Source organism: Cannabis sativa, chromosome 4 (assembly GCF_029168945.1).
Source record: "Cannabis sativa cultivar Pink pepper isolate KNU-18-1 chromosome 4, ASM2916894v1, whole genome shotgun sequence".
In the NCBI taxonomy this organism is placed as follows: domain Eukaryota; kingdom Viridiplantae; phylum Streptophyta; class Magnoliopsida; order Rosales; family Cannabaceae; genus Cannabis; species Cannabis sativa.
The window spans coordinates 24,300,852-24,327,982 of NC_083604.1; the positions used below are offsets into that span (position 1 = coordinate 24,300,852).

General features: G+C 30.4%; 3 protein-coding genes across 3 annotated transcripts; all 3 read right to left on the bottom strand.

Annotated features, from left to right (window-relative positions):
• Window positions 1-11,874: 11,874 nt before the first annotated feature.
• Window positions 11,875-12,953, bottom strand: LOC115720064 (uncharacterized). Its single transcript, XM_030649227.2, has 3 exons — window positions 12,802-12,953; window positions 12,350-12,708; window positions 11,875-12,267 (listed from the first exon to the last, which is right to left on the bottom strand). The coding sequence occupies exons 2-3, from the start codon at window positions 12,695-12,697 to the stop codon at window positions 12,196-12,198; spliced, it is 420 nt and encodes a 139-aa protein (XP_030505087.2). The 5' UTR covers window positions 12,698-12,708; window positions 12,802-12,953; the 3' UTR covers window positions 11,875-12,195.
• Window positions 12,823-14,872, bottom strand: LOC115720063 (uncharacterized). Its single transcript, XM_061113637.1, has 4 exons — window positions 14,199-14,872; window positions 13,720-14,100; window positions 13,535-13,640; window positions 12,823-13,449 (listed from the first exon to the last, which is right to left on the bottom strand). Exons 1-4 carry the CDS (start codon window positions 14,870-14,872, stop codon window positions 12,823-12,825), a joined length of 1,788 nt encoding a protein of 595 aa, XP_060969620.1.
• Window positions 14,873-14,949: 77 nt separating this feature from the next.
• Window positions 14,950-16,200, bottom strand: LOC133036873 (uncharacterized). Its single transcript, XM_061113638.1, has one exon. It carries the CDS (start codon window positions 16,198-16,200, stop codon window positions 14,950-14,952), a length of 1,251 nt encoding a protein of 416 aa, XP_060969621.1.
• Window positions 16,201-27,131: the final 10,931 nt, after the last annotated feature.

The following is a 27,131-nucleotide window of genomic DNA, read 5'->3' on the forward strand; positions in this document are numbered from 1 at the left end:
ACAATATGCTTCAAATACCAACACCCCGAGGGTGGGACTTTGTAATCCCACCGATCTCTTCCTTTTAGGAACACGCTATGTATCCATCTCACCCATAGATTTTCTTGTTTGGATGAGATTGCCCATACATATTTCTCAACGACAGCTATGTTCCAAGTTATAATCTTCCTAAAGCCGAGCCCCCCTTCTTTTTTTGGCTTGCATATTTTTCCCCATGCGACATAACCTAGGCATGCACATTCTAAATTGCCTTTCCATAGGAATGCCCAACACACAACATTAACTTTTTTCAAGAGCTTTTTAGATAGAATCATGATCTGCGTCCAGTATGTGTGAATAGAGATCAATACAGAATTAATCAAGGTAACACTACCCGCAAATAAGATGTTTCTTAAGCTCCAAATGCTGATTCTTTTCGTCATCTTTCTATCGAAATTTCAGATTCAGTACTTGAAAGTTTCCTGGCAGCAATGGGAATGCCAAGATATCTAAATGGTAGTTTGCTCCTGGTAAAACCCGAAGCGCTTAACACTCTTTTGGATTTCAAAACATCCATCCCGCTAAAGTAAAAAGTTGATTTGGAATCACTTGGTTGAAGTCCCAAAGTGTTCGCAAACAACTTGAGACCTTGAAGTAAGAAACAGATGGATTTGAAATCCCCATGATAAAAGAGTAATACATCATCTGCGAAGCTCAAGTGATTCAATTGAAGAACCTTGCATCCTTCATGAAATTGAAAGTCATTCTTTTTTCCAATCTTAACCATGATTCGGGAAAAGTATTCCATACCCAAAACAAATAAGAGAGGGGACAAAGGATCTCCTTGTCTTAGACTCCTCTTTGCTTCAAAAAAGCCATGTAATGATCCATTAAGAAGAATACTTAATCTTGGAGTGGGAATACATACCATGATTAGTTTGATGAAGCTTGCCGGGAAGTCAAAAGCTTGTAACATCTCCTCTAGAATGTCCCACTCTATTGTTAGTTTCTTTTAAAATAAACTAGTTTCTATGTTTCAATTTATCTTTTTGATTGTTTTAGATTGTATTGGTATTTGGTTTTCCAATTTAGTTATTATATTTATTGTTTTACATAACTGACTCTAATATTCTAATTTTAATTTTGTTCATTTAAATAATTTGTTTCTCAGTTATAGTTTTAACTAGTTGATTATTGTAACTAGTTTCAGTGTGTCAAATTCTAACACCAGTGACAACTCTAATGCCTAACTTCAGTGACTTTCGTGTAATGAAGTCAACTCTAATACCTTTTTTGATAATTAATAGACGACGATAACAACTTCAGCGAATATTATTTTTTACTTTTTTTTGTGGCTAATATTTTATTTTCGCGGATAATGATTATTTTGGGTAGTGTAGTACGTTGATGGTTAAGTCTTGGAGCTTTTAAAAAGTTTGTAACTAGTTTTATTTTGGTATTGTATTTATATTCAATATTCTATATAATATCTAGAATACAAGCATGTAAAATTTATGTACAATTTTCGGTATCTGTAACGGGATTATTTTTTTTCATTAAGATAACAACCCTAGCGTATATACTCTCCTTCTATTTTCTACTTCTTTTGCGGCTAATATTATGTTTTAGTAGATAATGAATATTTTGGTAGTTGGTTGATGGTCTAGTATTAGAGTTTCTGAGAAGTTTGTAACTAATTTTAATATTAGTATTATGTTTTTATTAGTTTTTTTAGTGGGTTGATGATCAAGCTTTTAAGCTTATAAAAAACATGTAAAATTTATATAAGTTTTGGTATTTGTACAGTTAGTTTTTTTATTAAAAAAATAATTTTTATTATATGGAAGAAATTATTTTATTAATTTATTGCCTTACTAAAATTATATTGCTATTATTTTAGTTTTTACATGTTTTTTTTTTAAAATAAGCTTTTATAGTTACAATGTTTTGTCTAAATAACTAACTATTTTATATGTTAGAAAAATGAATCACAATCTTATAGTTTTTTAGGGCATTTATTTTTATTTATAATAATTTTTCTAATATTTTAAATTTTTTATACAAAATATCATATTTATAAAAAAACTTTTATTTTTTTTTTCTTATTTTTTGTAAATAGCCCATGCATCTATGAAGATAGGCCTGCTCAAATATATGGGCCACCAAGATAATTTTCACCGGTTGTTTGAGCCCATGTGGATGTCTCTTTCGTCATTTTAACATGGGGAAAACGAAATGATAGGAATACGATTTTTACAAAAATTATTACTTTATAAAAATGTCATAATATATCTAACATTTTAGATTTGCTCAAGTTATTTTCTTTTTCTCTTTTTTCACTTTCATATAAACCTAAAGTTTACAGAGTCTTATAATATAACATTTTATATTATGAAGCTTTTGCTTTGAATAAAAATAATAATATTAATAAGTAATAGGGGTGATTTTAGAAAGCCACAATGTAATTGAATTTGTGTGTAATTAAACGTAATTATACAATTTGACATATTTGTCTGACCATGTAAGTAATTACACTATAACTGTGTAATTGAAAGTAATTGAGGGGTTCTAATTAGACTCTCAAATTCTCATTGCCTCCCATGAGAATTGAATGTAATTACACTGTGTAATTACTAAAAACTTTCCATATTAAATATTAGCTATTAAAAAAATATTATTTTCCACTACTACAAAAACCCCCTTTAGAGGCGGTTTTTAAGCCCTTTCAGCGTCGGTTTTCGCGAAATTCGCTACCGACACTGATCAGGGCGACGCTAAAAGGTTTATATGAACCGACGCCATAGGGGTACATATGGCGTCGGTTTTTATAAAATAACCGACTCCATAGGGGTTTCCTAAAATTTTTTTTCAGCTTTAATTAATATATTTTTTTTACATTTATTAAAAATCTAAATTTATTTTTGTATTATTAATTAAATTAAATTAAAGCATAAATAAAATTAAATTAAAAAGTTAAATAAATACAAATTTACATTGCTCTAAGTGTTTGTATATTAGGTACTTTTTTTATTAATATTTTATATTTTATAATATGTGTTTGTATTCTAGTATTTTAGTATCATTTTTATAATTTTTTAAGTTATGTTTTATATAATAATTAGTATATTGAATAATAAAATAATGTGTAATATTTTAATTTTAATGTAATTTAATATTTTTATACATTTAAATTTTATATAACATGGGTTTGTATTTTTCTAGTATATTATTATTATTTTTATAATTTTTTAAGTTATGTTTTGTATAATAATTAGTTTATTGAATAATAAAATAATGTGTAATATTTTAATTTTTATGTACTTTAATATTTTTATACATTTAAATTTTATAATATGGGTTTGTATTTTTCTAGTATATTATTATTATTTTTATAATTTTTTAAGTTATGTTTTGTATAATAATTAGTATATTGAATAATAAAATAGTGTGTAATATTTTAATTTTAATGTAATTTAATATTTTTTATACATTTAAATTTTATAATGTGGGTTTGTATTTTTCTAGTATATTATTATTATTTTTATAATTTTTTAAGTTATGTTTTGTATAATAATTAGTTTATTGAATAATAAAATAATATGTAATATTTTATTTTTTATTACTTTAATATTTTTATACATTTAAATTTTATAATATGGGTTTGTATTTTTCTAGTATATTATTATTATTTTTATAATTTTTTAAGTTATGTTTTGTATAATAATTAGTATATTGAATAATAAAATAATGTGTAATATTTTAATTTTAATGTAATTTAATATTTTTATACATTTAAATTTTATATAACATGGGTTTGTATTTTTCTAGTATATTATTATTATTTTTATAATTTTTTAAGTTATGTTTTGTATAATAATTAGTTTATTGAATAATAAAATAATGTGTAATATTTTAATTTTTATGTACTTTAATATTTTTATACATTTAAATTTTATAATATGGGTTTGTATTTTTCTAGTATATTATTATTATTTTTATAATTTTTTAAGTTATGTTTTGTATAATAATTAGTATATTGAATAATAAAATAATGTGTAATATTTTAATTTTAATGTAATTTAATATTTTTTATACATTTAAATTTTATAATGTGGGTTTGTATTTTTCTAGTATATTATTATTATTTTTATAATTTTTTAAGTTATGTTTTGTATAATAATTAGTTTATTGAATAATAAAATAATATGTAATATTTTATTTTTTATTACTTTAATATTTTTATACATTTAAATTTTATAATATGGGTTTGTATTTTTCTAGTATATTATTATTATTTTTATAATTTTTTAAGTTATGTTTTGTATAATAATTAGTATATTGAATAATAAAATAATGTGTAATATTTTAATTTTAATGTAATTTAATATTTTTATACATTTAAATTTTATAATATGGGTTTGTATTTTTCTAGTATATTATTATTATTTTATAATTTTAAGGATTATTTATTCTTAACACTGAACAATATCTATCCTATGTATTAATATTATTCGAAAATTACTCTAAGTATTTAAGGATTATTTAAATATATATAAAAAATATTCTTATAAAAGTAAGTTAAAGAAAACATACCTTATACCAAAAATTATGTACTACTTGACTTCCGATAAAGTCACTTCCGATAAAATCCTAACAACCAAGTTTAAGAGAAACTAAAATCAAATATTATCCTAATTCTACCAAAATTTCGGCAGCATAACGACTATAATTGAACGTTTCCAAAAAAATTAAACCTATTAATAACATTTTCCTAACACCATTAATAAACAAAATTTGAGAACCTTTCAAATATGAACTTTGACATTGATAATCTTGCTACTAACACGAACATGTTTTGAGTCAAATATAAAGACCTACTAAGTATAATAAATGCATAGACACATCAATGAGATTATACAAGACAAGTGCCTAAAGTAACAAACAAAACAAATGTCACCTAATTTCACGAACATGTTTTGAGTCAAATATAAAGACCTACTAACACGAACATGTTTTGAGTCAAATATAAAGACCTACTAAGTATAATAAATGCATAGACACATCAATTAGATTATACAAGACAAGTGCCTAAAGTAACAAACAAAACAAATGTCACCTAATTTCACGAACATGTTTTGAGTCAAATATAAAGACCTACTAACACGAACATGTTTTGAGTCAAATATAAAGACCTACTAAGTATAATAAATGCATAGACACATCAATTAGATTATACATCAATTAGATTATACAAGACAAGTGCCTAAAGTAACAAACAAAACAAATGTCACCTAATTTCACGAACATGTTTTGAGTCAAATATAAAGACCTACTAACACGAACATGTTTTGAGTCAAATATAAATGTGTTATGTCACCTAATTTCTTAGAACTAGCGAGTAATAACCTAGTTATTTATGTTATGTACTTTTCCTTTAACATTTATGTTTTTTATAATAAAATTTGATCCAAATTCTACCAAAATTTTGGCAGCATAACGGCTGTAATTGAACGTTCCCAAAAATTTTAAAAGTGCCTAAAGTAACAAACAAAACAAATATAACAATACAGAACAAAGAAACTAACATAAACAATACAAAATTTATCCACCCATCCGACCGCAGTACATGTATTCGCAGAACCTACTTCACTACGGATGAATATTTAAGATATTCAAACTCAACTAAGCATGCATTGATAATTAATTATACTAACAAAAGGTTAGCGGATGGATATACCTATTGCAAATCCGATCAACACCGAAATATGTCGACCCTCAAATATTACCACACAACCTATAACATAATGCAATATACAACTAATTTAAAATTTTAATTATTAAATTACTTACTAGTTATTAAACAAAGTAGCAAGTTACTAGCTAGTTACTAGCTAATTTCCATGGTTAATTTTTCTAAAAATAACATATAAATATATATATATACATATATAATCAATTATATATTCACACTACCATTATTTTAAAAACTTTATCTTTAAACTAATTAAATTCCTACTACCTCTCATTCTCATTCACAACAAATATATATACAATACAAATACACAAAATACACAAATAGTATATACACACAAGATATATATAAACACATATTCAATAATAAAACACAAAATATATACATATATATTATATATCAAGTTAATAAATATTTACCTTATAAACGAAATCCGGCGATAAAATGCTACAAAAATCCGACCACCTCTAGAACACACACAATATAATATTAATAAAATAAAAAAATTCTAAAAAAATTTACAAAAACGAAATAATACCAATGTACATAAATAAAATATATAGAAAGCATATTTATACCTTAATGGACGTTGAGACTCAATGTTTTCTCCGCTAAAATCAGTAACCGGAGTTATACCCACCACCTTTCTTTATAATAGGTTCGGTTTGGTATATAGAGGGGAAAAAAACTAAACTTTTTTACACTATGGGTTTAGGTATAGAAAATAGAAGATTTTAAGACAAAAATGGGGTAAAATGGTTAAGAAATGAGGGAGAATGAGGTTGTTTTAGTGGTGGTTGGCGAGGGTTTTTTCGTGGGTTTGGGGCTGCTATGGGTGGCTGTTCTTGGTGTTCAACAAGGTGTGAAATGAGGAAGTGAGGAAGACGAAGCAGAAAGGGTCTGATATATAACCCTATGGCGTCGGTTATTAGGTATTAACCGACGCCATAGGTGCCACGTGTTGAATAAAGGTGGCACCTATGGCGTCGGTTAATACCTAATAACCGACGCCATAGGGTTATATAAAAAAACCTTAATTTTCCTCAACCCCAACCGACGGCATAGATATATATACATTCTATACCTACGGTTTTTACCAAAAAACCGCCTCTAAATGTCAATGCAGATATTTTCACCCCCTTTAGCTTCCCTTTTTATAAATTAGGTTGAAAAAAGGGAAGCTAAAGGCTTACATTGTAGTAGTGTTCCCATATAATTACTAACTATTTTGCCAAATAAAATATTAAGAATTCATATATAATTACAACCATATATCCAAACGCACTCTAAATTTTACATTCATTATATATAAGGCTACGATTCTTATTTGTTGACGTATATACTGTGGATTTAAAGCCATATATTTGAATCGTCATTAAAATAAGTCACATATTTGAAAACTTTTGAAACAAAAATCATAATGAATTGAATATAATCTCCACTTTAGGCTTTCTTATACAATTTCTTTTGGTTATATTTAATTAATGCGTGGTAGAAACATGTTTTTGGACCTATTTACCTAATCATTACTTCACTAGCTCCACTACAGAACCAAATTCTTTCAATTAACAATACTGTCAGTACTGTACAAAAGGTATATAAATATGTAATTATTTTTAAGGAACGAAGCTTCCAAGATCAATACTTGAGATTTTATTTATTCATTTATTTATTTTTGTAATAGATCACTATTAGTTGGGTTGAGAACTTGAGATTGAATAATTGGTCATTAATAATTGGAGAGGTTGACCAGTATGAATTGAAATAAATAGCTGGGAAAGTTAGCTACACACGAAATGGGACGGTGTCCCATTAATCTTTATAGTATAATCTCTTCTCTTGTGTTCCACTCAATCAACCACGCCTGTGGATTCCTTTATTCTAACTTTTGTCCCTTCCCTTCTGCTCCGCTGTATTTCTTTTCAACAATTAAGTTCAAACTACATGTATTAATATTTACATTTACATCTTTATATATTATATATATACTTATTAAAAGTATAAAAAATCAAAACTTCTCCAAAATGGTCTACGTACGCTTTACTAGCTAATACTAATCGAAAGTACAATTATTGATGATGATTATATATAAGTTACGTTTATAGCTGGAACTTTATTAGACTTTCACTTGTATGAGTCAACATTTCTTTGTTTTGCTCATTGTAATGGTTGTAGTATTGTTTCTAAATTATGTGACAAAGTTGTCCACATGGCACTCTCTTTCAATTTTTATATTTTTTGAATTATTATTGAAAATTAATCAAATAATTATAATATTATTATCTATACTTTATGTTATTATTGCCAATCGATATTTTGTGGTACATACAACACACTCATGTGCGCTATGTTTATTAGAAGTCCGTATGAAAGATGGGTGGATCATCATGTGCATAACAAAAGCTTTATTTGTGAGTCGAAGCTGTATTTTCCTCCATTGATATAAGCGGCGCTGTCTATAATTAAACCACAATTCTCTTATAAGTCTTTTTTGGGGTAGAACTTCTCATATAATGTGTATAACAGCTTGTTATCATGTACTTTTTTTTTTTAAGTGAAATTGTTATCATATATCTTTTATCAGAATTTTTTTTATATGGTCAAATTTAATTTACTAATTAATTAAAATTTTTTAATTATGGTCAAATTTAATTACTAAATCCGATTTAATTTTTAGAATTGATTGTGAAAATATTCTGACAATTTATTGTAGCAGAGACTTTGATAGAAGGTACACTACACTACAAAAAAAAAATATTCGCAGCGGTTCAAAACGCTTTTTTTGGGAAACCGTTACTAAAACAATTAAGTGAGTATTTAAAACCGTCGGGAGTATCATACTCCTGGCGGTTTTAAACTATTGGAAGGTATAGATGACGATTTTTAAACGTGCCTTAAAAACTCCCATGTATTTGTAAAAGAAACACTACTACAAAAAGGGGTATTTTCATCGTTTTATAAGTGACATATAAAGATTTTGCGTCGGTCTACAGAACCGACGTGTAATCCGTAGACGTAAATAGTGTTTTATTTGCGTCGTTTTTAAAAAGACGCAAAATACAATTTTCGTCATTTGAAAACCGACGCTAAAAAATTACTTTTCTATTTTATTTTAAGCGTCGGTTAAAAAGTGACGCTCAATGTGTCATGGCATTTTAAAACTGTCACAAAAAACTTATTCCGTCGGTTTAAAAATGTTATATCTATTACGAAAAAACTTTTTTTTTTTTACCTATTGCGTCACTTATAAAATGAAGCACAAATATAAGTAAGGGAAAATTGCAAACTTTTCATGCAATTTTCCCCACCTGCATTATCAAATTTTAGAATAACTCTATATAATAGTAAATACATAATACAAAAAAAAATTTAAATAACATTTTTAAAACTTATATTAAATTAGTAATCGATTCTATTAACTAATCACACAATACCAAAATTGTTAATAAAATCGATTCTAAAACTTAAATTCCATGTATATCGTAAACTAAATATAAACTAATAATATATGCAAAAGATAACAATAATCATAAAACTTGTTACTCATGTATTATATCAAAAGTGTAGTAACCTTAAGTACTTAATCTATAATCAATGGCTTCACAAATTCGGCCAACTCATGCCGTACGGCATTGATCTCCTCGTTACTATAGGGAGCGTCTAACTTTAACTGTAAAATAAAAGATCAAAAAACATTAATCAACATATTAAAAGTATATATAATTAAAATACAAACTAAATAGAGAAGAGTAGTTATTCATGTTTACATGATTTTTCAAAAAACTTGCAGGATTAACAACCGTCATGAAACTCTGAATAATCTTCATAACATAATAACCACATTGTATTCCATCCAAATTTCTTGTCGACACGTGTATTGGTTGATTTTTACTGGACCCTTGTTTCGTATATTTTTTTCGATCCTGTACATGTCCACAGCACTAAACAAAAAAGAAATTAATTAATGAATTGATTTGTAACATAATCTAAATTTAAAAAATTATAACTTACTTTTGGATACATTTCATAATATCAGTTCGGATAAAGTCATTCGTCGAGTCAAGATATGCAACACTTTGAGTATTGGCATGAATCATAATTGTCAACCAGTGATCACTACAGAACAAAACATGTTAATTCAGTCAACTCACTAATCGATCCATTAGTTTGTTACATTTATTAATATAAAAACATACTTACCCTGAATTCCACGGACATATCAACCATTGTTCAGGTTGCATACCCATCATTCGCTGACATAGATTCTCTGAACGTTGTTTGAGTTTACTAGCTTCAGTTGATACTGAAGCAGGATTATTAAATGCATATGTATTCCTCAACCCACCAAGATTAAGTGTGTGTTCTTGCAAATAACTAAATTAAAACAGATTATTAATAAACAGTTGTATATATAATTTTTAACTTAGATATTAACTTAGTTATTAACTATTATACCTGCACCAAAGAGACATAACAGTATTTCCAATCATATGGAGCTCGCACACATCTTCCACCTCATCAGCGCTGATCCAACACTCTTGGCCTTCTCCTCTGAACACTTCCGGTTTAATATAGTATCTCTTTGATTTCTTAGTAGGCCAATTCTTCACAATCTCTGAAAGTCCAGACAATAATTGTGTCTTTGCAGGGGGAATGTACCGTTTGACAGACTGTTTATTAGGCCCCTTTGGGTTTATCGGTGGCTGAGTCGGTGGAGCCAAATGATCTCTTGAAACTTTCTTCTTTCCTTTCATCTACATCAAACAATTAATTACAATTTCAAAATATAATAATATTGACAGCCTAAGATGCAATTTTAAGGTTTTTGTAAGAAATTATTAGCATCCAAGAGTTTAGAAAACATAAAGTCATAAATCATAATAGATTTGTTTTCTCCCGAGGTTAAAGTCTTAAGATACTTACAAAACTAGCTTTGAATAGATCATGGCCAAATAACTATTTGAGTTCAACCTACTCATTATTCAAGAAAATATACTTGAAAAGGAAAAAAATGATGTACCTACGCTAAATCATCTGGATGTATGTTGATTAGGTTCTTTGGCCAAGCTACAAAATTGTTTACAGCTAAACCAACTGTGTCGAAGCCTTCATGTTCTATAGGGCATGGTAGAATGGCATTTTCTTCAACCACCTTCTCAATAAAGACACGTTTGAAATCATCAAACTTCTTTTTAACTCCATGTATTATAATATTCCCTTCTTTGTCTGCCTTTTCAAGTTTCACATAACCTGATGCAACTAAGACCGGTTCTTTTTCTTTGGGATCAATCACGTACATATCACACCTCAATCTCTTCATTTGCAAACAAAACAAGAGACAAACAAAATTTATTTTAAAAAGAACTTAAATAATTATGATATAAAAATTTAACATGCATAATGAAAATTATTTTAAAAAGCAAGTAAATAATACATTATCAGAAGTAACCGGAGATGGTGCTGGTGGAGCAGCTGCACAAGGTGTGGCTGGTGGGGCAACAAGTGGAGGTGTTGTAATAGTGGCCTTGGGAGCTGGTGGAGCAGAGGCCTTGGGAGCTGGTGGAGCAGAGGCCCTGGCATTTGGTGGAGTAGAGGCCCTGCCAGTTGGTGGAGCAGAGGCCCTGGCAGTAGGTGTTGCTCCTAGAACTGAGGTAACAGCAGCAAAAGCTGGTTCGTTGGATGCTCCCCCAACACCTGAACCAGATGCATGTGAGGTTCCCGCAACACCACTTTGGCTTTGGACTATTTGGAGGAGTTTATTTAATAATTCGTCTTGTCTACGACGATGTTCCTCTGACTCTTCAAGTCGCTTCTCCACCTCACTCATACGATCATTGTCATCGACTCTCTTTCTTTTAGGACGCGGGGTTTTGAAAAACTGTGTCTGTGTGACACCACCCCCCATTCCTCTAACACGTCCTCCATGCTCTTCTGTTCCCAAGGCTAGAGTGAGTATGTCTTTTGAGCCTTCTACTAATATTGTCCCCTCCTCAACTTGCTTTCGTATCTCAGCCTACATTCAATAAAGTAAAATTTGTAAGAATTTGAACAACATAAAAGTGTTTAAGTATTTGATCAAGCACATATATGATAAATGGAACTTACAATCCGGTCAGCGACCTCCCGGAAAGGTGGCCATCGAGCTCGCCGTTTTTGTTCGTGTGTATTCTAATCCACAAGTCTGCCCTGTCATATATAGTAAGCTGGTGGCCCAACTCTTTCTCCAACTTTTCTTCAACTTTCTTAACACCACCTCGGCCCGCATGGTGATTGTATGTATTTTGACTCCTGATATCTTGCATTTTCTTTCTCTTTTTTGCCCATTCGGGACTACATCTTTTGGCAACAAATTCTTTCCAATCTTCGGGCTTGTAACATGAAGCATAAGCATCTGGAGGACGATCGAGCATTGCTGGAACTTTATCTTTGTATTTGAAAATTAGGTTCCTTGTTAGGAATGCTTTTCAGTCTTTCCATCTTCGTCCAGCAGTTTTTAAGGTAGAATGCTTAGCTTCTGGGCCTAACTTGAACATTGACTGCAAAAATTAGCAATAATAGTTAGAATGGGCAAAAAATATTCGACTACATATGCAAATTAATCTTAGGTATTAGCATTACCTTGATGTACTCCCATAATAGATTTTTAAATTCCATTGGAACTTTTCTCCAATCATTGTATGACAGTGGAAGATTTCGTCTTGCATACAAGCCAATCTGGCTAACCAGTTCATTTGCAGTGTCCCCAATGCACTGGCCCCATTGGTTGTACTCGACTTCGAGAAGTATTCCTTCACTCCTATTCTTTATATGCTTCAGACCCTTATATGCCCCCCTACCATTTTTCTTCTTTGGTTGTGAATCAGGGTCAGGTTCCAGTTCTGGTGCAGCTGGATCAGATTCAGATTCACCACCAATGGATTGTCCCCAAAGGGCAAAATCATCATCATAGTCACCGGGGTCATCCATAGTCAATGTACCTACACATTAAAGCAAAATAATAATACATTAAATTAACACAGAAATTTAGATTAGGCGCAAAAAAATATAAAATAATATAAAACAAAACACACCAATATTTATAGATTGATAGTTTACTCAATCCATAATCCTTCACCGTCTTCCCGAGAAGAAATGATTTCGTCCTGAATGGCGACATCAATTGGTGGTGGATTGATTTCAAAAGTTTTATCATTGAGATATAAATCTCCACCAGACTCTTGGTAATCATAATCTTTTTGTTGTGTTGTTAGAACAATTGACCATCGACCATCTATTGGGTCACTCATATAAAATACTTGTTTTGCCTGGGATGCCATTATAAATCGATCAGACTTGTGTCCTACTCGATTCAAGTCCACTAGCTTGAATCCAAACTCATCTTCTTTAACTCCATTATCACTCCTCACCCAATCACAAAGAAAAACAGGGATTCGAAAGCTAATGTAATCTAATTCCCAAATTTCTTTGATTACACCATAAAAGGTCATATCACATTCAATAGGGTTTTTGTCTTTTGAACTAGCTACTTGGATAGCACTAGCAACAATCATGACACCACTATTTTGTGTTTTTCTAGAAGCATCACGATCTTTCGTGTTAAATTGAGTACTATTTATGTAGTATGATTGATACTTTAGTACAGTAAATGAAGGAAAATGCGATATCGAAAGTAGCAACTGAGATACATTGTTCGGGGAGTCACTCATTTCCACAATCACCTAGCATAAATCAAATTAATTAGTAGTTACATGAAATGATTATGAAAAACATACCAATTTCAAATCACTCGGTATTGCATAATACCTTTTCTTTCAACCATGTACTAAAATTTCGATAATGTTCATCTTGCACCCATTTGTGGTTCCTCGACTTACTAGGATAAGTAGTCTTGATCCAATCAAAATGTTTCCTTCAAGATGTAGTTAAACATTATTCTTATTAGTACACTTTTAATTTGAATTGAATATTAAAAATTAAATTAAACTTACTCAATGTACGGTTGAACCTCATCAACATTTTGCAAAACGAGTCGGTGTGCTTCCTCTCGATCAGCTCGACTTACGTCGCAAACAGAAACACCCCGACCCCCTTTACTAATTTCATTATCAAATCTAGGAAGACACGACCCAACAGTTGCTACATTTGACAAGAAGTCTGAACAAAATTCTACAGCCTCTTCAACGATGTAGGATTCAACAATTGAACCCTCTGGCCTGCTTCTGTTTCTTACATAACCCTTTAGGATTTTCATGTACCGTTCCATTGGGTACATCCATCTCAAATACACTGGCCCACACATTTTTACCTCTCTCACCAGATGAACAGTTAAGTGGATCATTATGTCAAAAAGGATGGAGGAAAAAATTGTTCTAAATAACACAACACTTCAACAATTTCTAATCGGAGATTTTCCAACTTTGACACATCTACCACTTTGCAACAAAGAGATTTAAAGAATAAACATAACCTGGTGATGGCATAGCGAACTTTCTTAGGTAAAACAGAACGGATACTCACCGGCAGAATATGTTGCATCAGTATATGATGATCGTGAGACTTCAGTCCGGACAAAATTAATTTGTCCATATCTACCAAATTGGAGATATTTGAAGAATACCCTTCGGGTACTTTAACGTGAGACAATGACGTACAGAAAGATCGTTTTTCTTCCTTAGTCAGGGCATAACACGCCGGTGGTAAAAAAGTTCGTTTACCAATAATTTCTGGATGTAAATTTCCTCTAATCCCCATCTCTTTCAAATCTAGACGGGATTTAATTCCATCTTTACTCCGACCAGGAATATTAAACAAGGTATTAATTAAGCTATCTGAGACATTTTTCTCAATATGCATCACATCTAAATTGTGACGTAAAACCAAATGCTCCCAATACTCAAGCTCAAAAAATATTGATTTTTTCTTCCACGGTCCCTGAGGTTCATTTGTGACACCCTTACCTCCTTTTCTTTTCTTCGATTTTGACTTTCGCTTTCCAAGATTGAATTGAATTTTATTCAATTTTTCTACCAATTGTCTTCCGCTTAAAGGTGGGGGAGGCATTTCAAATTCTTGCTTACCGTCAAATGCCTTTTTCCAGGTCCGAAATACATGTTCGGGTGGCAAAAACTTTCGGTGTCCCATATAACAAATTTTTCTCGAATGTGTTAAATAGCGAGAGCATGTTTTCTCTTCACAGATAGGACATGCATTATAACCTTTCACATCGTAGCGTAAAGATTCCCGAAAGCAGGAAAATCATTGATTGTCCACAATAACATGGCCCTAAGATTGAATGCTTCATTCCTATAGGCATCATATGCATTAACACCGTCATACCACAATTTACTTAAATCATCAATAAGAGGAGCTAAGTATACATCAATATCATTGCCAGGTTGTGAAGGGCCTGATATCATCAATGTCAACATAGTGAACTTTCTCTTCATAACAAGCCACGGTGGCAAATTATATATCACAAGCAAGATTGGCCAACAACTATACTTACTGCTAAGGGAAGTATGTGGATTGATACCGTCTGCAGAGAGACCAAGACGGATATTCCTAGGCTCATTGGCAAAATCAGGCCATCTAGCATCAATTGTTTTCCAAGCGGGAGAGTCAGCTGGATGTCTCATCATACCATCTTTCACTCTATCACTGGCATGCCAAGTCAAATTTTTAGCATGGTCGGCATTTCGAAAAAACCGAACCAAACGAGGTATGGGTGGTAAGTACCACAATACTTTTGCAGGAACACCCTTCTTTACCTCATTAGAATTCTTTTTCTTTTGCCACCTGGACTCACCGCACGTTGGACATGATACCTCATCCACAAATCTCTTTCGATATAGGATGCAATCGTTAGGACATGCATGTATCTTTTCATATTGCAAGCCTAACGAACACAATGTCTTTTTTGCCTCATAGAAAGACAAAGGCACCTCATTACCTTCGGGTAATAATTCTCCTAAGAAAGCTAGTAACTCAGTCAAACTCTTATCACTCCACCCGTGTTTTGCTTTCAAATTGTATAGCCTAATAAGCGTCGATAATTTAGTAAACCTAGTACAATTAGGGTAAATCTGCTTTTCAGCATCTTCTAACATAGTTTGAAATGTTTCAGGACGAACTTGAGATTCAAACTCTGCTTCGTTAATCATCTCTGCGATGTGATCATCTTCATACTCCACATTATTAACAATCTTATCCTTTCTAGAGGGTCCCTCGCCCGATCTTCTAATTTTTTCTCCGTGGTGATACCAAACCTTATAACTCCTGTCTATACCGTTCTTAAACAAATGTTCTCTTATTTGGGCAATTTTCATACGCTCCATGTTACCACATTTGAGACATGGGCAATGAACCAAATCAGGATTATCCGCATTCTTTGCAGAAAACTCCAAAAAGAAATCAACACCTTCCCTATATTTTACCGTTAACCTATTCGCACTCATCCAATCTCTATCCATTTCGAAACTTCTAACAAAACAACAAAACAAAAATTTAATTAACCTAATTAATACAATAAAATAATTCTATATCAACTTAACCTAATTAATTCAATAAAATACTAATCCTACTAAAATTTCTACCGAAATTTCGGCAGCATAACATCTATAATTCGGACGTTCCCGAAAATTTTAAACATGCAACTAATCTATTAAAACATCCACAATAATACAAACAAACAAAACTATAATTAACAGTTAAATATTACCACCCATCCGACCGCAGTCATGCAATTCCAGAACTTACTTCACTATGGATGAATATCTAGGATATTCAAACTCTTCTAGGATTTATAAAATATAAAGAAATAAAGTTTGAGTAGCTTACCAATTCCAAGCTAGCGTTCAAGCAATTTCTTCAAAGAATAGTTTTATACCAAGGATCTAACAAAATGAAAGAGAAATCAGCATATTAGACAATTAAATTTGCAAAAAAAATTACATAAAGCCATATATTTCCCTCAATAAATGGATGATTAAATGCCAATTTCACTATAATAATAAATATGCAAAGCTTCACAAATGGAAGCAATCATGGATGATTTATATCAAAATAGTAAAGGATACCTTAATTCATAACTATCATATGAACTTACAACTTCCCATGCCATTTCTATATTAGACATTCCATATAATTTTATCATTAATTTGTCAGTTATGGAAACACATGGCGCCCTTTAAAAACAAACCAAAAAATTAGTGCAATAACAGATATGCATAATTTAATGATAATGTTAGAAACAATTATTTTGGTAATAGCCTTTAATATCATGTTGTCTTCAAAAAAAATTAAAAACAAAAAGTTACCCAAAAATAAAATGGGTCCTCCCAAATTACAATAATTTTCTCATTGTCATTGTCTTTTATAGACTTCAAAGTTTAAACCATTGTTTTACCTTAAGTCTAACTTTTAGAAATGTCGTCTTTTATGTTCAAAGCTCAACAAATCATCAAACAAAAAGAGGAACTAAAGAGATGCAAATTATATATATATATTGCTTTTCCATCCACTAATTCTTTGGTTTGTTTTCCAATTTTTTGCTACTTTATTTTCTTCTCCCAAAATCAATATATATATATAAATAATCTTTTGTTCCCAATTCTCTATCCCTACCCTGTCTAACCATAATTTGGAACCAAAAAACTATAGCAAGTGCTCAATGGACCAAACCGCATGTTTCACCATTCGAGCTATCCCTTTTGGGTTAGTTTGGATAAAGCTATTGAAGAAAAGTAAATGTGTTTTACACTATTGATACACAATCATATAAGGATTTTAGTAGTTTTTTCTGTTATATAAAGGCCTTTGGCGCTTGCTGTTATGTTTCTTCTTGGTCTTGCAACCTAGCAATGGCATGTGTCACCAGCTTGCAAATAATTGATGTTGGCCGACGAGACCAAAAGAGAAGTATGGTACTCACAAACTTGTGTTAACAATGAATTAGCTGCCATTCAAGGTTGCTTATTCATGGAAAAAAAAAGCGCTATAATTGCTGGGTGTGCTATGCATCAATCTTCAAATTGATATGTAGCCGTTAGGCAATTAGCTCTAAGAGTTATATTGCTTTCCTAAACCAAAAGACTCTGCTCAAATTTGGTATCGACAAATGAGACGGAAAGAGCAAGACAGGCTTGCTCGGATGGATGTAGATTACCAACGAAGAAAAGAAGAGGCAGAATTCAAATCAATTAAACTCTTTGATTTTGAAAAATCCAAGAGAGTATTTTTATTTTCTTCATTTCAGGTTGAGTGTACCATAACAAAAGATGAAGGTACTTTGCCCTCATTTATTGGTTTCAGGGTAGCCAAAGGACCCATGAAAGGAGATAAAAGATATAATCCAAATGTTTTTTTTTCTTCTTTTACAATGAAATATATATAGTTGATTAGTCATTAGTTTGTTTGTTCCTAAAGAACCATTGGACACGATTATAAACACAAATTGATAAAATTACAGTATAAAATCATTGAGAAACCATAGAAACAAGCAGATTAGAAATTTAAAATAAAAAAAATTGAAAAGGGAAAAATAAATGAAATAGATAAAGCCACAAGGAACGAACCAGTACCTGTTAATGAAGTCGAGTTCAGCAGTCCTCCGACCGATACAAAACAAATAGAAACGTTTGAAAGCTGCTGAAGAACGAACAACAAAAAGACGTTTAAAACGTCAGAAGAAAAAGCAAAGGAAAAGGAAGAAGAAGAGCATCACCAATGCAGATGGGGAAAAGAATAAGAAAGAAGAATCTTCAGAAGGAGAAGAGGAGTTCGATAATGAAGGACCGAAATGAACAGTTTGTATCCAATACTAAGTTTTATGTCTTCAAATTTTCTTTCAAACTTAAGATGTAGCATATTTGTAGCAAGAAGAACAACAAATTCATTTGATGTTCTGGATTTTTGTAGTCTAAATTCTTTGACCCCTTCTTCTTTAGGATGAAAAAAGAAGAAGAAATTCTTGTTCTTTTTTGCAGCCAAAAAAAACACCACAAACGCAGTTTTATACTCTTCTCCACTTTTATCTATTAATGTAACAACATTCTTATCTTCCTAAAGAATGAAACAGACATCTAATTACCAGAAGCTAGCAATGTAAATCTCTCAATCTAAATTTATAACATTCAAATAAAAAACCCCCAAATCAGAAGCTAGCAATGATATAAAATGATAAATTATTTTTTGATGATAAAAACGAGAGACTGAGAGAGAGAGATAGATTATAGTTCACAGAAAGCAAGAGAGAAAGAGATGGAATGAGAGAGACTTACAGAGGTGGGAGAGGAGACAACGGTGAGCAAAATCGCCAGACCTTCAGAATCGCATCCAGGCCCTGTTCGATCGAAAACGAAAGTCTCTATGGCCGGTTTGAAATCTCAGTTCAGAGAGCTTCAGACATTCAAAATCACAAGAGAGAAAGAGAGGGGAAAGAGAGAGACCTTCAGACCGAAATCGCAAGAGAGAAAGAGAGGGAAAGAGAGCTGATAGAGAGGGAAAAGAGAGCTCGAAAATGATATAGTGTCATTCGACTGTTTGTAAGTGAACAATATGAGAATTTGCGTCGTTTTCTCACACTCACAATCTTTTATAGCGTCGGTTTTAAAAGGCCACACAAAGCTTAAGTGAGGCTTTTAAAACGACGCTAATAATGAACGAATTTTTTTAATTTCTTTGACTTTTACCGTCGGTTGGGTAATTAGTGACAAAGATAGAACCGACGCTATTTGTTTATAACGAATTTTTTTTAAAAATGACGAATATATTAAATATAGTACTATTCACGTCGGTCAACGCGATGAACAGTCTCGTTGACCGACGTGAATAGTGAATTTTGTGGTAGTGAAAATTGCCAACGGTTTAAAACTGTCGGCTATACTATAGGCGACGATTTGACTGTGGAAATTCTCATGCTTTAATTATATGCATTTCAGATCTGAAATGTCATTTTCCGCATCTTAAATTTCAAATTGTTGCTTTCCCTATCTTAAATTTCATTTCCCTCATTTTAAGATATAACTATTGGGAATATTTTACCAAGATCTAGATTTACTAACAAGTATGCTGATTAACATTCTAAATATGAATTTTCTAAAACAATAAAATAAACACATAAGAGTTTAAGAAAACCTTACATTGATTGCAGCTGAATAATATGACTCATTCCGTTCAAGATCTCTAGCCCTTGATTCCTTTCTGTAGCAGAGCATTATCAAGATTTGAACCTGGATATCTTTCTCTCCTTCGGGTTAGGTTACCACCGTCTTACTCACTATGATTGAGTACTTGACTTGCTATGTGTGGGCATGGTACTCTTTCAATCAAGGTTTTGAATATATAAGAACAATGAAGGAGACTGAAATCACTAAGGAAGGAACTTTCTCATCTAGGTTGGTTAAATAGTCAAGTTGACAAGAGGATGAGATGAGAGCATCATGTTCCTTTTATAGTGTTTCAACTAGGGCTTAGGACTGAATTATATGGATTAGAAAAAGAATAAAATATTGGGGAAAATAAATACTAGGGCCGACCGCTTAAAGTGCCAATCTCTAGTTACAATTTTGCCATTTTTTCAACCACTTATTCTTCTTTCAACAATATTATATTTTCCAATTATAAATGACAAAAACTTTTTATTTAATAATTATAATTAATTACTAAATAAAATTATCATTTATATTATTTATTAATTAGACCATACAAAGTCTCTTATTTAACAAATTGACCCCATAATCTCTTTTCTTCACAATTAAGCCCTTGCTTAGTGAAAATTCATAAATAAGACATAATTTAATTTTAGAATTATAATTTATTAATTAAAATCAATTAACTAAGTTTGCAAGCAGTATTATCTCAACTAGTGAGGGGACCATGTGCTTATATAACCGAGCTTTCAATAAGTAGATCTAGAATTCACTAAGTAAATTCCCTAACTTATTAATTCCGCCTTGCGCCACTATAGATTTTTAATTGAATAGCACTCTCAATTATATTGAACGCTCTATATGTACCACGATATAGATGCGTTATGATTATCCATTGTTACAATCCTAATAGTCAAAGATCCTCCATAGATGATCCACACTGAATAGGGACAAATTAACTGTTCTACCTTTCAATGTATCTGACCACCCTGATTATCACACTATATTTTTGGTTTTCTATATAGTTTGATTCCTAGTTCTTGTAGCACAGAAGTTATCCACGCAATCTCTGTATCTGTAGTAGAAAGAGACTGATACTCACTTTTTATACTGGAACGTGATACAACTCATTGTTTTCGAGAACCCCATGACACTAGATTTCCGCCAAGCTTAACACAAATCCCGGTTACAGATTTTTGATCATGAATATCATATGCCGAATTATCATCTGAAAATCCCTCAAATATTATTCGACATGCTGGCTTGAAAATGAGACCTCTATTAAAAGTACCCTTAACATACCTCAATACTCGCTTACAGTGAGCAATATATAGTTGGTGATTGCATCAACTGACAACAATGCTGGATGAACGAACTGTTGGGTTTTATGCCCTAAATAAAACTCATTTCAATATAATGAGATTTACTTATTAATATAGATTAGAAATAACATTTAATGTTGCATGGTTCACATGATTTATTTCATGATTATATGTATATAATGTATAAATTCGTCTGAAACCCTTTTCACATACTTGATCCTATTTATTGTGCCGTCAACACATTGGAAAGTAAACATGACTATGTGAATAAAGTTTCCTAGATTTATCAGACATAGGGTTTTACTGATATGATAATCTACAACAGAGTTTACTTGCATTTAGAGAAGTGCTATGTTCTTTCCAGAGCATTGGTTAAAGTAAACCTCAGGTTGGATGCATGGAGTATGCATCGGAAGGGACCGATATTGAACTTTGACTTAGATTTATTAAACTTACCGTAATATCTATTCAAGTCAATATCGCCTAGTTGATCCTAGATCAAATGATCTTAATCCTGATATGATGAGGCTCAATCTCGAGAGGCTATTCGTGTTCTTTGATTTGTTAGTTAAGCCTACTTTTAGGTCAGGGTGATACGTACATTTTGGGAACACGGTAGTGCAATTGAGTGGGAGCGCTAGCATAAACATGGAATCTATAGCTTCTATCTGGCGAATAGTAAGCAAAGGATGATCTCCTTCGAGCTTGACCAAACGAACATAAATGGTGGAGTACTCATTTCACATAAGCTGAAATATCATTTATACGGGGTCAAGTGTTTTAAGGAATAAATACATTGTAGGGTGTACCGGTAATTTAATCCCTTTACAGTGTAGATCATTCATATAGAGGATCAGTGATCAAATTAGGATTATAACAATGGATAACTAATGATGTGTCTATATGGTGGAACATATAGAGCATTCTATATAACTGAGAGTGCAATTCTAAGTTCTCTGCGTAGATTCAACGAATAATTAATAAGTTAGTGAATTTTAGTAATAAATTCTTGATCTACTTATTGGAAGTTCAGTTATATAGACCCATGGTCCCCGCACTAGTTGAGATAATATTGCTTGTAAGACTCATATAATTGGTTTTGATTAATCAATTATAATTTTTAATTTAGATTATGTCTATTTGTGAATTTTTCACTAAGTAAGGGCGAAATTGTAATGAAAGAGTTATATGGGCATATTTGTTAGGGAAATTTTTATATATATATACATTATATACATTAATATTACAAAAACAACCTTATATAAAAACAATCCATCCATATACCGTGACACGTCATCACCATACCGTTATTAGCTGGGATTATTTTGGAACCACCGGCGATGAAGGAGACGCGCCCACAACTCCACTTTTCTCGACCATCCCTGCGCGTGGTTAACCTGATTAAAACGGAAAGAAACCAAACCAAACTTGAACGAGAAAACACCATTGACGGAGACCTCGACAGATCTGAAAATTGGAGAATCGATCATCATATCTCTCAAATACGTTGTTGTATACAACAAGAAAATCATCATCTCTCTAAATCGATCTACAATTCAATCGTCCAATAAACCTATCTGTTCATCACAACAAAAAAAAAAACAAAAACCAGAGATCGTTGCTTCGAGGAAGAAGAAGTACGTCAACTTCGACATCAAAATAAACTAATAAGTTTATTGACGTATGTTTGATTATAGTTTACTATTTATTGAAAAAAAATAAATTGTTGTTCCAACAAATAGAATCTACTAAGTTTATTGACATATATAATGGTAGACTATAAGAAATGAACTGAATTAGGATTCCAATATACGAAAAGAAAAATAAAAATTTGTTTCAATATGCTAAAATAAACTAATAGATTTATTAGCATATCTGATGATAGGCTATATGAAAATGCTACTATGTAAACAAAGAATGAAAATATATTTCAATATGTCAAAATAAACTAATAAGTTTATTAGGCATGTATGAGTATACGCATATATGCCAAATAAACTTATGAGCAAGGAATTTCATCATATTCAAATCTTTGACAAGTGCATATATTGTTATTCAGGTTTACTATATAAGACATGTTACATTAATGTACTTTGTATACAACCAGATTTGATGTCTCAACTTCAAAAAAAAAATAGACTAATTAGTTTGTTATTTTATATTCACACATTGTGTTTAAAACAAAAAATGAATTGTTGTTCTAATATACACGAAAATTAGACTAATGTGTTTCTTGGCGTATATCATTATGTTTGATTATAGTTTACTCTGTATTGAAAAAAATAAAATATTATTCCTCCAACAAATAATAACTAGTAGGTTTATTAACATAATGTAGGCTATATGAAATGAAATAAATTGTTGTTCCAATATACAAAAGAAAAATAAAATTTGTTTTAATATGCAAAAATAAACTAATAGATTTATTAGCATAACTAATAGTATGTTTTCTATATGAATTACTTTGTATATGATCTATGTCTCTTTTGTATATCAGTTTTGTAAACCAATATCATGAATATATTCAATATCTAGTTTGAAAATAAAAAGAAATTATAAACACTATTAATAATTGTAAACATATCAGCTTTAAAAATATATTAATTGTGAACATCTAACTTGATATGAAAGCAACAAAAAATATTAAAATTTATAAGAGGCAGCTTTGCAAAATATGTTTACAGAAGGAGGTTTACAGAAGGAGGTTTACAGAAGGAGGTATTAAAAAAATTATGGAAAATTTGGAAAATCGTGATCATGTGCTCTGCACCTCCTGACGCACGTCCCATCCAACTGTCGCTGACGTCATCCTTCTCTTCAGCTTGTTCAAAACCATATAAAATTAATAATTAATATATAAAAATAAAAGAAAATATGGAATATAAATCTTTTCTAATACTTAATAACTGATAGCAATTTGAATAAGAGCTGCAAAAATGGGCGCGTGTGAACAGTTGAAGCCTGCAAAAAAGAAGACGTGATGGATGTGATGATGACGTCAGCACACGCTACACACATCTCAGTCAACCTTTCAATAATTAAATTTAAAACGGTACTCAAAACGGTACACTTTAGTATAAAATTGAACTAATCACATTTTTGTAAAATAAATGAAATAAATGTACTGAGATGTAAATTTTCCTATTTGTTAATTATGATACTTTGTATGGTTCAATTAATAAATATGATAAATGACAATATTATTTAATAATTATTTATAGTTATTAAATAGTTAGAATTGACATTTAAATGGTTGAATTAGAAAATTGGCGTTTTTGAGAAAATCAGATGCAGAAAAGGTAAAACTGCAAAATTACAAAAAGTGAGGCCCAAATACACTAGTATAGGGTCGGCCACTTTTGTAGGAAATTTAAACTAATTTTTTCATTATTTTAATGCCAAATAATTCAAACCTAACCCTAGTTGAATGCTATAAATAGATAGTGAAGGCTTCAGGAAATTTACACTTAAATTTTCTACTTTTTCATTCAGAAAAAACTGAGCCTTCTCTCTCCCTATCTTTGGCCGAACCCACTCTCTCTCTCTTCCTCATTGAGATTTCGAAATTCTTAGTGTAAGAGTAGTGCCCACACACAGCAAGTGATACCTCAATCATAGTGAGGAAGATCGTGAAGAAAGACTTTCAGCAAGAAGGAGTTTCAGGATCAAAGATTCAGAGAAAGAGATCCAGGTTCAGATATTGATAATGCTCTGCTACAGAAAGGAATCAAGGGCTAGATATCTGAACGGAAGGAGTCATTATGTTCCGCTCCACCCAATGTAAGGTTTCCTAAACTTTATATGTGTTTATATCATCGTTTTAGAAAGTTCATATTTAGGGTGTTAATCAACATACTTGTGAGTAGATCTAAGATCCTGGTAAAATAATTTCCAAAAACTGACCTCAGAGCCATGGTAATTGATTTACTTGCAAGAAATTTGGACTTTAAAACGATTGTTTGTTTATTTTTGGATGGTATCATGTTGTATTGAGTGTTATTTGATGATTGATTGGTGTTTGTGAATTATCGTTAAAAATAATTGAATATCTGTTTCTGGAATTATTTTTATTGGATAGTATGGAAAAAATTAAGCAAGTTACTTTTTTACAGAACTCAATTTCGATTTAATTTGAATTAGTTATGATTTTTTTAAGATTCGAAAAAAACGGAGTTGTGCTGAAATTTTCCTGCGATCGCGAAAACTGTCCGTACAGCTCACAATTTTTTTCGTTTTTCTTCGTTTTTTCATGCTTTTTCATGGAATTAACTTCCAATTTTTTTGTGTAGTTCTGTATTTATACTATTACTATTCCTAATTCAATTCTAATTATCATTATGAATTAATTTAATATTTTTTAAATTTAATTCAAGATATTAGTGTAATTTGAATTTGAAAATAGTTAGTATCTATCTTTTTTGCTTCATAATCTATCTTATTTTTAAATTTGATTATATCTTATTTTATTTTTAAATTTAAGGTCAGATTTTAAATATTTTAAATTTAATTTTTTTTTTAAATAATTTGACCTTATTTAAATTTAAAATAAGATAACTATAATCATGTAATTTTAAAAAGATGTAAGATATTTTGCTAACTTTTAAATTTTGTTATTTTATTTATTTAAATTACATTTAAAATCTGAAAAAGATATTCATATATCTTTTTTAATTTTTTATTTAATTTTTATTTATAAAATAACATTTAAATTTTTAAAAGTAATTAGCAAATTTTGAAATGATATTTAGGTTGGTTGAAACCTATTTTTTTAAAATTGTAGGCTTAATTTTAAATTTAATTTTTTTTAAAAATTTCGAATTTTTTCAAATTTTTTTAAAAAAAAATTCGAAAATTAATTTTTATTTAATTAATTATTTTCGAAATTAATTATTTAATTTAAAATTAAATAAATCCTACATCCAACTATCCAGTTAACCTTGTTGGAGGAGTATGTGTTTTAGCTTATGTGTAAGTTTTCAAAACCTATTATTGCTTGATTGCAAATAGCCATGGTTAACTTGTTGACAGATCCAATGATCTGATTTTAACTCATGGCTCCCTTAGTCAAGTTAATAATTTGTAATAGGTATATTTACAATCTTCTTTCATCTGTGTATGACCTAGCAACATGATCCAAAGTGTGCCTGTGTGAGCCTATGTGTTTAATTTCATTATAGATGCATATAGGTTAATGTTGCTAAATAAAATGTCATATTCTTGATAGATTTTATTTAGGCCCATTTAGTTTTTGGGCTTAGTCAATTAATAACAGTTGTTCATTTTAAGGTTAAATTCCTCTCTTTTAGGCCTTGTGTGAGAGTTGGGAGCCATAGTAGTGGGTACGACATACTGAACCCAGCACCCCCTCACATGAACCACCCAAATTGTGAAGGCCCATTTGCCTAATTTGAATAACTGTACTAGGTTAATTAAACTAGTTTAACCAAATAAAATTGATTAGCAACATACTTAATTTCATTTATTTTGAAATTAATTTAAGAAAATTATAGTTTAAAGAATTTTTTATTCTAAGCTAAACTATATGTATTTTCTTGTATTTAATTAAATATAGAATTATAACTATCTAGATTCTTTCTGAAGCTTAATTTAAATTTTTCATTAAATATTCCTATTTAAGTTGATATTTAGTTATCTACAACTAACCAACTTAAATTTGAATACCTTTTGGATTTAAAATTTCAAAATTAAGTTGAGGAATTTTAGGCATTGGTTATTAAGATTCTTTAGATATTTTTTAAGTTAATATCTTTTCGAATATTAACTTAAAATGGAATATTTTTTGAATTAAGTGGTTACAACTTAATTTTTGATATTTAATTAAATTTAAAATTGAAAATATTTAAGTTCTAAATTTTTTCTAGTACAACTTAAATTAGATATTTTTTCAAATTTTGTGGAAAAGATACTTAG